Genomic DNA, 16,627 nt, shown 5'->3' on the forward strand with positions numbered 1-16,627 from the left:
CCTATTTAAGTTTACTAAAAGTAGTGTTTTAAAATGAAAATCAAAGGAGAAATTGAAACTAATAAATAACTGTGGTTTTAAGCATTTACACTCCTTTTTTCATTAAAATAGTTTTTAAAATTAGGCAGATAGAAAGAGTTCTTTTAAAGACATGGGTTTTTAAGTTTTAATATATTTTCATTCTATCACAACTTTCCTATTTAATATTAAAAATGTTGTTACCTATAGAATACTTGGCCTTGAACCCCACATGAGTAGGGCTGTTGTCAGACCGAAATCTCAAATACATGACGTCTCCCGAGGACAGCTGACTTCTGGGCAAAGACATCCCACAAAATTTGGAAAGTACTGGTGCATTGGAATCAACTCCATCCCGCAACTCGAGGAAACTGGAAGTACAGCTAAAGTGGGGAAAAATTTCTGTTAAATTTATAAGGCCAGTTGCTTTGCCTTATTTCGGTAATGAAGACTTCACTAAATTTCTCCAAGGATATTATTAAATAATCATTTCTGTAGCATAAGATGCTCTGACAGAGTCAGTTTAAGGCTGCCTGTCACTTTAAAATGCTGTATAGTATTTTTCCTAATAATACATTCTTTCATTAGTAGCTCAAAAAGACAGATTTTACGTATCCAACATTGAAGAATATTTACAAGAAGTATTTTGTCTCACATGCTGATCTGATACATTTCGTGTGACAAAGATAACCTCTCTTTTGATGGCTCTGTGACCAGAGCTAATGGACAGTCCCAGCAGGAATTTTCTGTGTTCATAAAAGTGGACAAGCATTCACCTAATATTTCTCGAGAAAGTCAAACCAGCCAATTAACGCTCAGTGAGTGGCTGAGTTGTGTCATGGCCAGTGCCCAGCAATGGCAAGCAAGAGCCCTTGTCTCTAAGTTTTGTAACACACACGCATTGATGCACACGTGTCACACTTTTGTTAAATGAAAGAGAAAAACACAGATTTTTTTTTCACAGTCTATGTAGTTTTCCTTTGTCTTCAACGTAGTAAGACTCGCTCTCTGTTTCGTAATCCTTCAAGAACTCTTATTCAATAGAGATTGGGAAATTACGCTGTACTTGCTTTAGTCCTTTTTCTGACACTGGTGACCCCTGGTGCCACCATCACTCAAATTCCCATTTGTTAAACAGATATTTTGTCATTTGTGACACTGACATGAGGCTGGACAAATAAATATCCATCTGCCAGAGAGACGTTCTATTTTTCCTGTGGGAGGAAGTACGGGGAACATAAATCCCAAACAGCCACCCTCGGTGTCTCTTGGAGGATGTGTCCAGGGGTCACAGGGACAGTATCTGTGTACTTAATCTGCTCAGCTGATGGGAGAGGGGCCGGCAGACGGTGTTTTCAGCCTTGAGTCATGAAGCATTTCCCTTTGTGCCTAGATCTCCCATGCAGTGTATGCTACTAAGAAAAGAAGACATAAATTGCTCTGAGGCATGACAGTTAAAAACTACTAATTTGGGGTAGGAGAAAAATTAAAATGGAGGTGACCTACTTGGGTGATACTTCGATATTGAATCGATCCTCAAACTGGAGCCTGATGCTCCTCCCCTGAGGAGCTGCTATGATCCAAATGCAATCAGCATGCTGAGGATAATTGTCGGGGTGGTTGGGGGAGGTCAGGTAGCCAGCAGAATCCGCATCGTGGATGTAGATGTTGCCCCCGCAGGCTGTTGGGAAACACAGTTAAGTCAATCCACAGTCTGGTGAAGGAGACACTGTCAACCACCACGATCATTTTTTAAAGTCAACTTATCTCAACTTATCTATATCTCATCTCAATTTCCTTTCACCTACGATGATACTCATTTTCTTTTCCAGCAAATAAATTCTGCATTTGCTATTGAGGAAGCTACCAGGTGTGTCACTTTTTAATTTACCAAACCATTTATTCTCACTGGAAATTTCATTCTTCCTTAAAGCCAGCAAAATGATTGTGACACACGATGCATGCAGCAGAACTTCAAGGGTGTGTGAACACATATCTGCCACTTCAAGGAGCAGGTAAGTATGTTAGTGGTTACAACTTCCCACTGAGTGTGCAATGCAGGATGCTGGAGAGCCATGACCTTGATACATTTAGAAGACTAAGCAGATATATGTTTGCACAACCCTGTGGTATTCACTCATTGTATTTCTTCAGGACTTGGACACATTTGAAGAGTATCTAAGAGATCAATGGCATGAGAGAATTTATTAGCCTTTTTTTTTTTGCAAGAAGATAAAGGAGCTTTTTAAACTTTTTATCTAAAAGACCATCGTATTATATAAAAATACTTTACTTTATCAATAAATATTCTCTGGCAATTTCAGCAAACAAACCAAGCAGCAGTAAACATACAATGCCAATGAAATTAACCTGTCCAATCACTTAGACACACAGATACTTGGTCTGTTTGCCTCTAGCAACATTTATGTCCATTGTCACTCAGCCACTTATGGTCACATCCTGAACTTTGCCGTTATCTAGAACTCCCCCATTTCACAAACTCTAAATTGCAAATCCCTTTGATGGACTCTGACTCCCTTGCTTCATGTCTTTCCTTTAGACTTCCCTTGCAAAATACCAATTCTGTGGTTGTGTTCAACTCAGACCATTCATGGAAATTGACACCACTGCAAATACTTGTTCATCCTCAACACCACTGAGTCATTCATTCACTACTTTCTATGTCAACTACAACAACCACTTGAAACTTTACTATACTCTCTAAACCCTTTATTTTCCCCATTTCCTCTTGATTTTCAGCACACTACTATAGAAAAAAAGTAGAAGAAATCAGATGAGAATCCTCTCACTTTGTTACCCATTATTTGTTACCTTCCTTAATAAATTCACCTACATCTCTACCCTCTTCCTTTCCCCATGCCCATTATCTTCCTGAGTCTCTGGATTGGGTTCCATCCCATTCTCTTCCCCTCTCTCCACCCCATTCTTGAACCCTACCAAAGCCCTCATGTTCAGGTCCCCAATCATCTCACAGCTGTACACCTGAAGAGATGTTCCAATCCTTATTTTACATCCATAGCACTTAACATGGCCAACCACATCTTCCTTCTTTGCATTTCTGTCCCTCAGCTTCTGGGGCACCAAGCTCTCCTCCTCCTCCTTTTACTCCACTCACCATTCCTCCTCTGGTCCTTAGGTGCCGCTTCCCAGGGCTTTCCTGACATTGCCGGAGCTCCCCAGAAATGCCCACCAAGGCCTTTCCCCTTCTCACTCTGAATAATTCCCTGATTAAAGTCATGCATCCTCATGACGTAAACTACAGCCACACTGTTGATGATTCCCATGTTCATAGATTCACTCCAGACTCCTCTTCTGACCTCCAGACTCATGTTCCAAAAGCCCACTGAATATCGCTAATGGATGTAATTCAGAGGTCTCGAAATGAACATGTCTCAATAGAAATTGTCATCTGCTCTGCATCTGGAATTCCATGCCTGAGCAAGTGACAGCTTCACCTCCCCTCCTACTGACACTCCCATCCACCCAGACTGCCTTATTTTTCTCCTTAATATCTTTTACCATATGACATATTGTATATTTTGCTTATTTATTATCCATGCTGAACACTAACACCAAGCTCCATGAGGACATGGATTTTATTTGCTTACTGCTATATCCCCAGGACCTAGCACAGCATCCGTCCCATGGAAAGTTCTGAATCAATGCTTGTGGGGTGAATGGATCCACCCAGCCCCAAACCTAGCATTTACCCATGGCTCCCCCATCCCTCCCCTCCTCTGTCACATCTCACTGACCAATCCACTCAATCCCATGTTTATGCTGTCTTTCTGCCCGCTCTTCTACCTTCTTACTGCCATTGCCTTAGTTCAGGAACTAATGTTTTTTTTCTGAATTAGTTGTTTATCTAGTCTCTCCCCCTTCAATATGTGCTCAATGTTGCAGCCACACTGGTGTTTCTGATCTGATCGTGGCATTCATGCTTTGCAGAAAAATCTTTCAATGGTTCCCCATTCATTACCTTTTGGTAGTAACATATTAACTCCATATGACAAACATGACACCAATCCATGGCCCTGAGCAGGATTCCTGCCTGCTACATCATCATCCTGTTCACCTCCTTTTGACTCTATTCTCCAGCAGTAGTGAATTATTTCAAATCCTTGAATATGCCTTACCTCATAGCATGGAGACTTTCTAGGCACTCACGTCCTTTCTTCCCTGATTGGCAAATCTCTTCATCTACCTCCTCTGGGAGCCTTCTCTGATCCCCTGGGCTGGACTAGGTATTTCTCCTCTGTTATTCCTCTTTCCAGCACTTATTATACCATATTCTAATTTTTTCTTTGCTTATCTGTGTTCTCCACCACGCTGTGAACGCCTTGATGGAACCTGGTAGTTTGCACGGTGTGAAGCACTTTGTAAATGCTTGATTAACTAATCAATAAGCCAATTAATCAGGTGAGAGTAAGAGGCGTCTAGCACAGGGTCATAGAAATTTCAACCAACAATAGTGAAGAAATGTCTCTAAAAAAAGATGGTATAAAACTAGGGGAATTAGACGTCAAAAGATGTTCCCACAAGGACCTATGTTAAAGGCTGAGAAGTGGGAGTGGCATGGAAGTAGATATGGCGGGAAGATAACCAGATAGACAGGGGAAGGAGAAGCCGGGTCTATACTTATGGAAAATGGTTGAATTCGTAATAGGAATGAACACGAGTAATCCTATTGTTTGGGGTTGCCCAGCAATAGGTTCTGAAATCAAAAGACTTTTCTTTGTCTGATATTAAGAGCAGTCATGAACTTGAAGAAAGATGGGGAGAAGGTAACAGCCATGGCCACACTTGCAGGAACAGGGGGTCCACAAGGAACAGAAGAGGCCCAGTGTTGTCAAATGACCCCTTAGTGTATCTGAATTACCACTAAAGGTTGACTTTAAAAATATAAATCAAGACTGCGTTTATAGGATAAAAATGGAAAATTGGAGTTCTATAGGACAGGCTGAAGTCTACTCACTAGACCCAAGATGCTTTTACTCAGATAGTGCTTCAGGACCAGGTGAAAACCTGCCGGTTCACAACTCAGCCACGACGCTCAGCAGGGGAAGAGGGAGGGATGAGAAGCTCCTGACCTATAAGGCAACAGCGCTGGTGTCCACAGACCTAAGTTGAAGCCCTCTCCATGTGCCAGAGCCGTGAGCACTGGGAAGTGACAGAAGTACATTCCCTGTAGTCTTGGACCTTACTCAAGTTGGTAGATGATTTTTTGTGTCCGTTGATGGAGGCTTTTATTTCATCTCCCTTACCAACATGAACAGATGATGCTGACATTTTACATTCTCACATAATGTGGAATAAAATATATGATTTCACTGAGATTAATATGTATTTTGAAATATATTCAGGCATCTGTGAGGTCATGGGATCATCCTGAAATCCATATTAACTAATTTTGTGGAGAGGGACAAGCAAAGATTTATTATTACATTGCTGTTCACTGAAACTATTCCCTTTTTTGAAACTATGCCTACTTATTTATTTATTTATTTGTTCAATTAAACAGTATTAAAAAGTAAATGTCACAAAAATCAAATCATTACAGTAAAATTAAATACAATTATAATCAAGTATAATTAAGTAAAAGTAATTAGGTAAAGATCACTGACGTAATATATAATTAAGTGGGTAATAATTGAATCAAAAGATTATGTGTTCATTTAAAAGAGAAGCATACAAATGATTACAAAACAAGGCAAACATAACTCTTACAATGTTTCTACCACTAGATTTAACTTGCACTTAGACATTTTATAATGGAAAGGTTGCAGGACTTTCAGGGATCAATAAGATTAGTTTATTTAATACCTATGGAGAGTTTCACTTTGGTCACTAACTAGACATGTGGACTTAGAAAAGTCCAAGCCTCATTTTGCTTACCTGTAAAATGGAAATACTACTCCCTTCCTTAAAGAGTAGTCATGATGAGATATTAAACACATTAAATGTATAATAGGTGCTTGATAGTAGGTAGCTATTCTTACTAACGATATTACTGTTAGTTCAAAAAAGAAAACTTTACATGTTATTTCTCAAATCTGTTTAAACAAGGAAGACCAAGAAACTGCAGGAAAAATACACATAACATTCACAGCGAAAACACTTACCTAAACTCTTTGCCTCATATTTGATCTTAAATCCTTGCCCTCCGTTACTATTATCAGAAATAAACCGAACAAACATTTCATTGTCTGAGGTGAACAGACTTGAGGGAGGGTGACTGCCGCAGAAATGACCGTTTCCTCCAGGGGACGCCAAGGGTGGAGAGTAGATATCAGGCCCATTTTTTAGCTGGAAAGACAAATTTAAATTGTATAAACTCACTTATATGGCAAAAGAGGGAGTGCAAAAGTCTTATCCATTTATGTCCCAGAAGAGAAGAATCATCATCTTGTTCTCTGAATGAAGTCTGCTGAGAACGTAATTAGAAAGGACAGCAAGTGAGACCTACCACCAAGTAATCCCCCTGGTTGCACGAAGAATCTCCATTTGGGATCTGGAAGGGCTGTTCGAAATGCACAGCAATGGTCAGACCACTTTGGACCAGGATGTGCCAAGAGCAGTTGAGGTTGGGCGTGTAGGTCTCCGGGTACTTGGGGGATGTGATAATCCCTCTGTCTGCATGCAAATATCCACCACAGCCTTCCCAAGAGGAACAAAGGTAGGTTATTGCAATGACATTGATGACAACTGTATCTTTATGTTTTCCTGGTTTTCTTGGGGGTTTTCGAAGTGTAGGGAATAGAAGTTCTTGAAACTAATGGAGCAAAGTGTAGGAAATGATCAGTATGACAAGCGTTTACTGAGCACATGCTATTGGGTACTCTGTTATTATTGCTATTGTCGTTAAGATCTGGGAAATAGAGGTAAGAAATAGAGATAAATTTCTTACTTTCATTAAGTTTACTTTCTAGATAGGGAAGACATGCAATAAACGCATATAATAATATGTGAGATAGTGATAAGTTCTATGAAGAACTTACAGAAGTTCTTTATAAGGTGAAGGAGAAGCGTACCATATTGTATGGGGAATTTATAGAAGGGGTAACATTTGAGCACAGACCTGAAGGAAAGGAGGGATCAAGCCAGATGGCTTTGTGGCAGAAAAACACTCCGGTCCAGAAAATAGTGTAAAGGCTTGATGTGTTGGAGGTACAACATGGAAGTCAGAAGGACTGACACAGACTGAGAGATTCAGAAGGTAGCATGGCTAGGTCATGCGGGAAACTGAGAGGGCTTATTCTGAGTAAGAAGAGGAAGAAGTTGAAGGGTTTTGAGCATCAGAACGTCATGATCTTACTTCAATTTTAAAACAATCCCTCTATCTGCAGTATTTAGATTGGAAGGAGTGGGAAGTGGCATCCGGTGAGGAGGGGACCACCCTTACATATGTGCAGGAGAGAGAGTGAGAGGTTGAGAGGTGAGGAAAGAGACTGAATACAGCATTAATTTGCCAGTTGTCAGGGCCTGGACAGGTTATTAGCAAGGCAGTGTAGACAGCTCACACAGCTAGTTAAATTGCAGAGGTGGAAATTTATCTTACGTCTGTCTAACGCCAAAGCCTGTTCTCTTAAACCACTACACAGCCTTCTCCTGAGTGTGAGGAACGTAATTTATCTTTAATTGCTTCCTACATTATAAAATGTGTATATATAGAGCAGAGGAAGTGTTAATTTTTAATGTTAGATTGAGAATATCCTTTAAAATTATGTTTTTCAGTTAAAAACATGACAGTCTTTCAATATTCTATGGACTATTTCTTTAATTTTAATCTATTTGACATGTCAAGCCTTGGAAGTCTCAGTCACACTACACATGAAAGCACCCATATCCTGTCCCATTCTCTGACTCATCAAATCCATATTTCAAGGGCAACAAACTCTTCCTGCTAACTCTCAAATGGATGGTTTCAACAAAGCTATTTATGAAGACAGATCATAACTTAGTGTTCCTTTGGGATGTGTTATGGCTACGTGCTGTCTCCTAGTTCCAGCCCTCAGCTAGGCTAAAAAATTGTTTTAAAGATACAGTCTTGCGCCTACTATGAAAACACCTCCATTGGAGGGAAGATGCCCCACCCAGGGACCTGAAGGCTAGAGACTTTTTGTACAACTTGGCCATAGGGCTTTGGATCAGCACTCAGTATTGACATAAGGACAGCCATTCAGTGGCTGAGCAGAGACCCATGTCCTCTGACTTATAATCTGTGTCTTAGAATGAAAAAGTAATATTAGGCAGAGAAGAAGAGATGAGCTGAAATGAGATGAGATTTTAAAAATGTTTGAACTCATTACTCTTGTGAAAGGATGCATTGAAGCCTGCCCCGGTTATACTGATGTCAGAGGTGAAGCGGATGAACATGTATTCTCCGGTAGACCGAATGGGCCCAGGGATCTCTCTGCCGCAGAGAACTGCCAGCTGTGGGGCCATGTTGTTGTCTCCTGTGACCAAAGAAAGGAAATGTCAGCATGAAATACGATGTCTGAAGAATCTGCTGCACCATCATTTGCAGCCCAGCCAAAGCAGCTCACATATTTTTTCAGAACATCATAATGTGTAGGAGGCATTGAGATTCTCAATAAGAAGGACACCCCAGGGGTTACATCATTCTGGCTCCAAGTTGCAGTGGTGCTGTCTGTCCTTTTCTTTACCCTTTTGGATAAATACTTCTTTGACAATTTCCACTGTCTTTCTAAAATCTGGCGGCCAGTTTTTCCTGGCACTAAAACTCAAAATCAGAGTACACGGGACTGGGAAGAGATCAAGGACCAGAACAGAACAAGGGGGATTATAGAACTGGGATTCCTTGGCTGGGAAAATATAGGTTTTTTTTTTTTTCCTCTAAAGCAGAGAATTAATACATTTAAAGCTAATAAACAAACAAAAATAGAATATGAGACATGAGGAAACTAGCCCTTTTATACAACCAGCAAAAGGAATCCTTCTTAGCACTGCCCACTACTTAAAACTCATTCATTATACTACTTTAGAAAACAAGTTATTTTCTATTTCTGCAATGACAAAGGCCATAGCACAGTTATAAATACAAAATGTTTGAAAGGCACTCTTTGGAGGGCTTGTGACTTCCGGAAACTTTTGTGTTTTTTACAATTCAAAAGTTTATCTCTTAAACTCCTTTTGCATTTATTATCTTTATTATGCTATTTCACTACACATTTCACCCAATATTATTTTCATGGACTTATTCTCTAATTACCTGTACTACAAGATTTTGAAGTTTATTCTATGTCATTAGTTCACAGGCACATATTACCTCTCAGTAAGACTGAACTGGGTTTATTGATTTTGATTTTTTTTCTAAAATTCACGCCCCAGACTGGCTGGTCTTATCTTGAAATAATTACTGATTAGTTGATAGATAACACAATAACCACAGACGGTTGTTACTTGCTACCCACCTTCAGTCTCCATGCCGAGTACTGGGGTATTTCTAGAGCTTTCCAAAACCTCAACATATAGATTGTGGAAGGAATGAACCCATCTTTAAAGAGAGGGACAAGTCAAAGAACCCTGAAGGCCATGGCTAAAAGGTAACTTGCTAATTCTTTCCCTAGTCCAGCCTCTTCATTTTAGGGCTGCGGAAGCTGAGACCCCAAGATTATTAAAGGCTGATGTTTATTGAGCAATTATTATATACCACTTTAAGTGCTTCACATGTATTATCTGACTTTGTCTTCACAGTAACACTGTTAAGTAGGCATTATTTTTATCTCCATTTTGTATATAAGGAAACTGTCTTAAAGGGGATGTAAGTTATGCTGCTATATGCAAGGACACAGAGTATAGAAGTCAACAATGATTTTAATCCTAGCAGATTAATTCCAGATGCCCTCAAATTGTGCTATTAAATGATTTACCTAAGGTCATAAAGAAAGTACATTTCAGATCTGGGACTAGATAAAAAGATTACTGAATTTTAATACAATTTACCTTCCTTCCTTCCTCCCTCCCTCTCTCTCTCTCTCAATCTCTCTCTTTCGTTTTCCTTCTTTCTTTTTTTAAAAAACTTTTTCTAGGCCCAATGTAGTTTCCTGGAATCTCAGTTTGGAGGAATCTTTGATATGCAAAATTTGTTGGTGAGTTGTCTGGAAGAGACTGATTCATTTTTGAGCCATGGCAGCTCTGTAAAATGAATAAGCAGGTGGGAGAGGGACTCAGTTCTCCCAAGAATGCTGCAGGACCCTCTCTGGGATGGCCCAGGAGTGTTCACAAGCCACCCTATGGCCTATGGCCAAGGCCCAAGGGCCTGTGATGACTGGCCAATTGCACAACTAGCCTGTAAGTATTATCGTCTGTGGCCAATTGGCTTTAGATACTTGCTGCAGAATGTTACATGCCTCTGCTACTCAGAAGCAAAAAAACTAACTGGGAAAAGGAGAAATAATTGAAGAGAATTAAATTTTAATTCTAAAAATATATTAACGTTGTATAAATGAACAAAATATCCACTAATTTTGACACATAGTAGGCACTCGACAACTATTTCTTTAATGAATAAATAAACAAACGAGGAAAGAATGAACCTATTGGGCATCTACTCACACTATGAGTGAATAAAAAGGAATCTATGTGGGTAGATCACACAACCAATTTAAAACATTTTTGTTGTTTTGGCACATGCATCTAAACTCTTCCGAATTCTGCATCTACAAAATACTTGGACTTTGCTAAAAAATTTTGCGTTCGTTTCTTTCCCTGACCCTCACAAAAAGGCTATGAGGTAGGTATTTATCTCTCTTTCACAGATAATATGACGAGCTTAGAACCACTTCGTGACTTGTGTGAGGACATGCAAAAGAAAAGTACTGCTCTCCAGTTCCTAGGCTTTCAAGAGAAGTTATTGGTGGAACAAAAACAACAAAGAATTCAATAGAATGTGATTTTTAAAGAATAACCATAATTGACTTCATTGATGCAGTTTATCTACCGAAGGTATCTTTTAAAGCTTCTACTAGGTTCCAAACACTCAGAATATGCGTGCAAGGACACATCCATTTCATAACATGAAAAAAATTTAAAGTTCAATATCCACAGGAATGCTTTGATGTCAGGAAAAATAACAATTCCTCGGGGCAGTGTGCTGACTGTTGATCTAAACGGGGAGAAAGTCACAGTTTACCGTCTCATCATGTTCGCATGATTGATCTGAGTCTTCATTTAGGGTCCAGCCTCACCAGAATGAAAATAACTCACCTCCACCATCTGATGTTTCCCACTTAGTGGCGGGGAGGGGGTCTAGGGATGCAGGGATTAGGGAGACTAGACCTTGCACACTAGCAACGTGTGGGCCAAAAGCAAAACGTTTGTTTGTGCTGAGAATGTGCATTTCTAACAATTCCCAGGTGATGCTGATGTCGAGGACCTGGGGACCACACTGAGAAACACTGACATGGAGGCTGTGGCCTCCCTGCCGTCCTCCTTCAGTGCAGCCCATGCAAACTGTGAAGCACAATTTGTGCATGTTGCATATCAGCATTATTCAGGTCCCTAACCCGTCACATAAGGGCGCCACACCTGTGTGTAGAGGAAAGGAACGCAACAATATTACCCCTTAATTCTACCTGGTCTACCCACAGATTCAGGGGACTAAGAGAAATAAATACATTACAATTTCAAGTATTCTTTCACTTGGATCTTAAAGCCGTAGAATAAAATATCAATTCTGATCTTTGAGGCTTCCTCAATAAGGAAGTAGAACAACCTGGAAATTCAGACTATTCTCTCCCACATAAGCCTCTAAGAAAAAAGCCTTTGTTTCCTCTTAGGAATGCTGTGCTATCCCTGACATTTTGTGACAAGCAATTTAATACTCTCCTTACGTTCTTCAAAAATTGTAGCCAGTTCTGGAATTTGATGCCTTCATGGACCATAATATCTGTGTACTGCCATGCAAAATTGATGAAGCCAGTAAATAAATGTGATGATCATTGAATAGAACTAAACGTGTCAGGATTGAAACTCAGTATTCTTTTCTTAATGTTTCTCACCGTCTCTTATCACGAGGCTATCGTAGCCACATGCTCGGTGAGATTCGATGTCCACGGAAAGGATGTTGAGTTCCACAGTAGAATCCGGAGCCTGGATGAGCCAGCTACACTCGGCATTATTACTGTATGTGCCGGGCCAGCCCGGGGAGAAAAGAAAGACTGGCTCGTCCCCTGTCCTCAGGAATCCACCACAGGCACCTGCAGGATGGAAAGCAACGTCTCTGAAATTCCTCTAACAGAAAAGAAGCGAGTGCTTTTTAACTTTAAAGTGACAGTCCTATACTGAAAAGAAACAACCAATCGAAACAACTTCCTCAAGGAAATCAATAAATATTTTATTAAACTCATTGATTCAAATAGCCATCATTTCCATAATTCATCTTTTGTGCAAAAAGAGTACCTTATGTTCTACTTTTTTCACCACAATTTTGCCATATGACCCATTTATCACTGAGTGCTATTTGTTAAGCATAGATAAGTACATGCAGAAGACTCTCCAGTAACTTACATTACGGGGGTAGAACTATATTCATCTATGTAAGTAGAATATCTTATAGATATCAACCCCTAATTAATATGAAAATATAATAGGAAGCCTGCATTTTTAAGAAGAAACTATAATTTTTACAAAATGGAATATTTATGGATTTAAAAGAACATCTGAACATAACGAGGAAGGGCTTTGGGCTGCACTGATTTCTGTATTTGGCTCCTGTTACCATGGGACTACTGGAAATAATTGGCCCACACATATCAAACCTAAAAAGAATTTCATTTAGTACCAAACATACCTGGAGCAATGGTAGGTAAAGGTCCCACAGGAGCGTCCACTGCAAACCACTCCAGAAGGAATCCATTCCCTGATACTGAATAGTCAGAAGAAAACTGAAACGTCAAAGAATTTCTAGTGGAGCTAAAAGATTCAGTCTGAGTACCACAGTAAGTTCCAATTAGACGGGAATGAATGCCAACCCCATCATAAATCTGCATGTAAAAACAGATAACATTTAGGAAATTACCTCTGTCTTCATAAAACAGAAATTATAAAAGATGCTTCATATTATTATAATTTTATCATAATAAAAAAATAAACAAGTAGACATTTTATGTCTGTTTAAAACAGAGAATGCAGTTAAATATAAAATATTATTGCAAATAATTTCATGTATTTCAAAATTATTTATATCTTTGTTATAGAATAATATTAACATGTGTTCTGTGGGATATAGTTCATTAGATAATGTATAGTGAAATTTGTCAGTGGAAAAGTAGCACGCAGGATAGTTGCAGTACTTAGTAAATGTGCTTTGGGGCCTCAAAGGGAGGAATCAGGAAGAATGAGGGAACAACACCAAGAAAGAGGAACAGTTCAATGAGAGAGTGGACAGGTATCCTAGAGGAGTCTGTATCTCCACAGAAGGAAAGAAGAATTAACTCCAACAAAAGAATCACAGCTTGCAGGGCTCAGTATATTCAAAGTACTCAATAACTCCCTTTCATTTGGTTTTAAAATATTAATTACCTATTTAGAGGGAAATTTGTGATAGTTTTTAAATAATTTAGAACAAGTTTGTTGTAACAGTTATCATAAAATTCTCTACTGAATGTCAGTTTGTCAAGCTGTATAATAGTCATTTCCATACATGTTGGGCATCTAGCAGGTATTGATTGGGTGGACTACGGTGAGATTGAGGCCTTTAAGAATCTGATAGTGTTTCTGGAATTGATATGGTAGGCAATGTCTGGATGGCAATGATCACCATCGTTTTTATATTTATATTTATTTATTTTTACATGGTCTTTTACAATTTTAACACTCTAACATAAGAACAAACAGAATAATGGGACATAAGATAGAATAAATACTTTATGCATGCTTAGACAAACCCCAACAGGTAAATTATAACAATGCTAAAACAACACCCTTAGGTATGAAATAGACAATAGTAAATGTAACAGTGAAATTACCTGTGTCCAGGTAATCTAGAGGCAGTAATTGTGATCTAGGGCAGACCATGATTTGCAAATGCTTAAATAGACATTAACTTGGTTTCATATCTGCCAGTAGCAATTCACCAAAATTTATAATCATCGATTGCACGTGGAAACTCACCCTTAATTTGTCATAGTGGCAGTTTTGTATTGCTTCAATGTCCATCTCCAAGATCCTACCGTGGACAACCTGAGACGCATTCACATTCACTATCCACTGGTAATTGGAGTTATGGGGGTAATTTCCAGGCCAGAAAGGAGAGGCAATTTTCCCATGAGTTCCCACAATATTATCATTGCCAAATACTAGGAGGGAAAGCAGAGCAGTAAATCAGACCTACTTAGAATAGTTCTTTAATCAAATGAAAAAACAAAAGGCAAGGGATATTGAAAAGGATGGCCTTTTAATTGACTGTGATTTCTTTTCTGAGTATTGAGAGAAATACTGCTTCCCTTTTGGTTTCTGGGCTATTTATTAATTCCTTAGAGAAGGGTGATTTTGTGAATGGAATTCCATCTCCTTAAAAGGTTGTATAGTGTGAAAAGAGGTACAACTTCCCACGTGAAAAGGGGTTCCCAGACCCCAGGGGACTTGGGGACAGGGAAGGAAGCATTACCAGCCCCACTCCCTGATTTTGGTTTGCCTATTTTACTTTGTTTTACAAAAGAATGGAACTTTTTTTTAAGTGTTATAAGATAAGAGAAACTGACAGCTTGGAAACACATGTAGAATAGCTAATTATGAAAAAGTTGAGTTAGAAAAGAAAAATATTTAACATTTTATTCTATTAGAATAATATCCTATTGTTATAATATCTGAGCACTTAAGTCAATCCCAAAGTAATACTAAATGCCTTTAATTTGAAGACTATAGAGTTTATGGGATCAGATGAAACACATTTGACATAAACATACCGAACCTGAACTATATATTAGAAAACTAACACAATATTACAGAAAAAATTAATTTAACATTAGGTAGAAACTAGAGCTTTAAAAGAGTATTAGAACCATTGAGAATGTTAACCCTTGGTCTTAATGAGCCACTGATACATAATTTAGTGTTTCTAATACATTATATAGTAGAGTAATCCCACAAAGGCAAGGTAGAAGAACAGTATAGAGTTTCGGATGGTTCTTGCTTAATGTATTACTGAAAAAATTATCCTTTCTCCTTTGTAGGACATATTCTGGAAGACCTCACTGACATAGAACCGACTTACTTTTAGCAAAGGTGGCCTGGAAGCCTGTGCCGCTGCCTGAGCCATCTGACACAAATCTGACCCACAGGCTGTGCCCAAGGATGGATGAATAGTTGAGAGGGAGGGCGTGTCCACAGTATCGTCCCACCAGGTGACCTGTGGCATTTCCTTCTCGGATCTCCACAAAATCTCTGCTACAGTCTTGAGAGTCTTCCAACTGGAAAGATCTGATTTGGGGGCAAAAAAAAAGTTTATAGGGATTAAATTGATAGAATAAACTTTGGGATTATCCTGAATCACATGCTGGGTTAACCTGTTCACTGTGTTAAAAGTTTCTTGAACTTTGATCACAAGATCCTTTAGCTATCTCAACAAATTTCTGCACTCCAATGTGTTGAAGTGCCTATTCAAGAGATAACTAGACAATTAATATACTGCATTCAGGTAGTTTTCTTCCTAGTGGGAAAAACTGGGCAAGGATACAGAAAAAAACATATAAGGCAGAGTAACATGAGTGCTATCAGAGTTATAAAATGACAAGAATTTTGAAGCAAAGGTGTCATATCTGATTGTGAAGCTCTGTAATAGCCTGATGGAGAGATTTTTTTGAGAAGGAAATGTAAGCATTTTCTGGACTTAAGGAGCACAGATGGTAAGCAGAGAACATAAGCCAACTAGGGACCTACGCAGAAAAGGGTGGAGCATTTTAGAAACCTGCAAGATATCTAGTTTGGTTAAAACATTGAGTACCTCTAAGGAACCACTAAGAGACGTAGCTAAAGCAATAAGATGGGATCATTTCAGTGGAGTTCAAATGCCCTGTAAAGGATTATGTCCTTAATTTCTGGAAAGGTAGACAAATTATGGGATTTGTAATAACACAGGCTAGTGTTCAAAGGTGACCTATTCAAATGATCACATATTCTGCAACTTTTATGTAATGGAGGGTGGAAGAAAGGAAATAATATCCACCTCATTTAATTTTTATAAGTAACACATAAAGAGTCTGGACCATGTAGGTACTACATGAATGTTTTCAAAATTTGGACTTAATGCTTAAAAACAGGGAGGTAATCAAGACAATGTGGTATTGGTGCAAGGGTAGACACGTAGATGAATGGAATAGAAAAGAAAGTGCAGAAGAGGACCCACAAATGCACAGTCAATACAATACAATCGTAGGTGCCAAGATGATTCAATGAGGAAAAGAAAATCATTTTAACCAACGGTGCTCCAATAACTGGATATCAACATGGAGAGAAAAAAAAAGAACCTCAGCTTCTGCCTCTCTCCATACACAGAAACTAATTTAACATTTCTCATAGGTATACTATAATAATATTATAATATAATAATATAAGAGCTAGAACC

General features: G+C 38.8%; 1 protein-coding gene across 1 annotated transcript in view; it reads right to left on the reverse strand.

The window, feature by feature from the left end:
• Positions 1 to 16,627, reverse strand: part of CUBN (cubilin) — a 227,505-nt gene that overhangs the window by 70,136 nt on the left and 140,742 nt on the right. The window contains exons 37-45 of the mRNA XM_045534123.1: positions 15,278 to 15,483; positions 14,176 to 14,360; positions 12,854 to 13,046; positions 12,063 to 12,260; positions 8,349 to 8,495; positions 6,506 to 6,696; positions 6,162 to 6,345; positions 1,525 to 1,699; positions 223 to 401 (exon numbers count right to left, since the gene is read on the reverse strand). Coding sequence (XP_045390079.1) covers positions 223 to 401; positions 1,525 to 1,699; positions 6,162 to 6,345; positions 6,506 to 6,696; positions 8,349 to 8,495; positions 12,063 to 12,260; positions 12,854 to 13,046; positions 14,176 to 14,360; positions 15,278 to 15,483 — 1,658 coding nt within the window. The remainder of the gene's footprint in view (positions 1 to 222; positions 402 to 1,524; positions 1,700 to 6,161; positions 6,346 to 6,505; positions 6,697 to 8,348; positions 8,496 to 12,062; positions 12,261 to 12,853; positions 13,047 to 14,175; positions 14,361 to 15,277; positions 15,484 to 16,627) is intronic.

This window comes from Lemur catta, chromosome 1 (genome assembly GCF_020740605.2).
Source record: "Lemur catta isolate mLemCat1 chromosome 1, mLemCat1.pri, whole genome shotgun sequence".
Lineage (NCBI taxonomy): Eukaryota > Metazoa > Chordata > Mammalia > Primates > Lemuridae > Lemur > Lemur catta.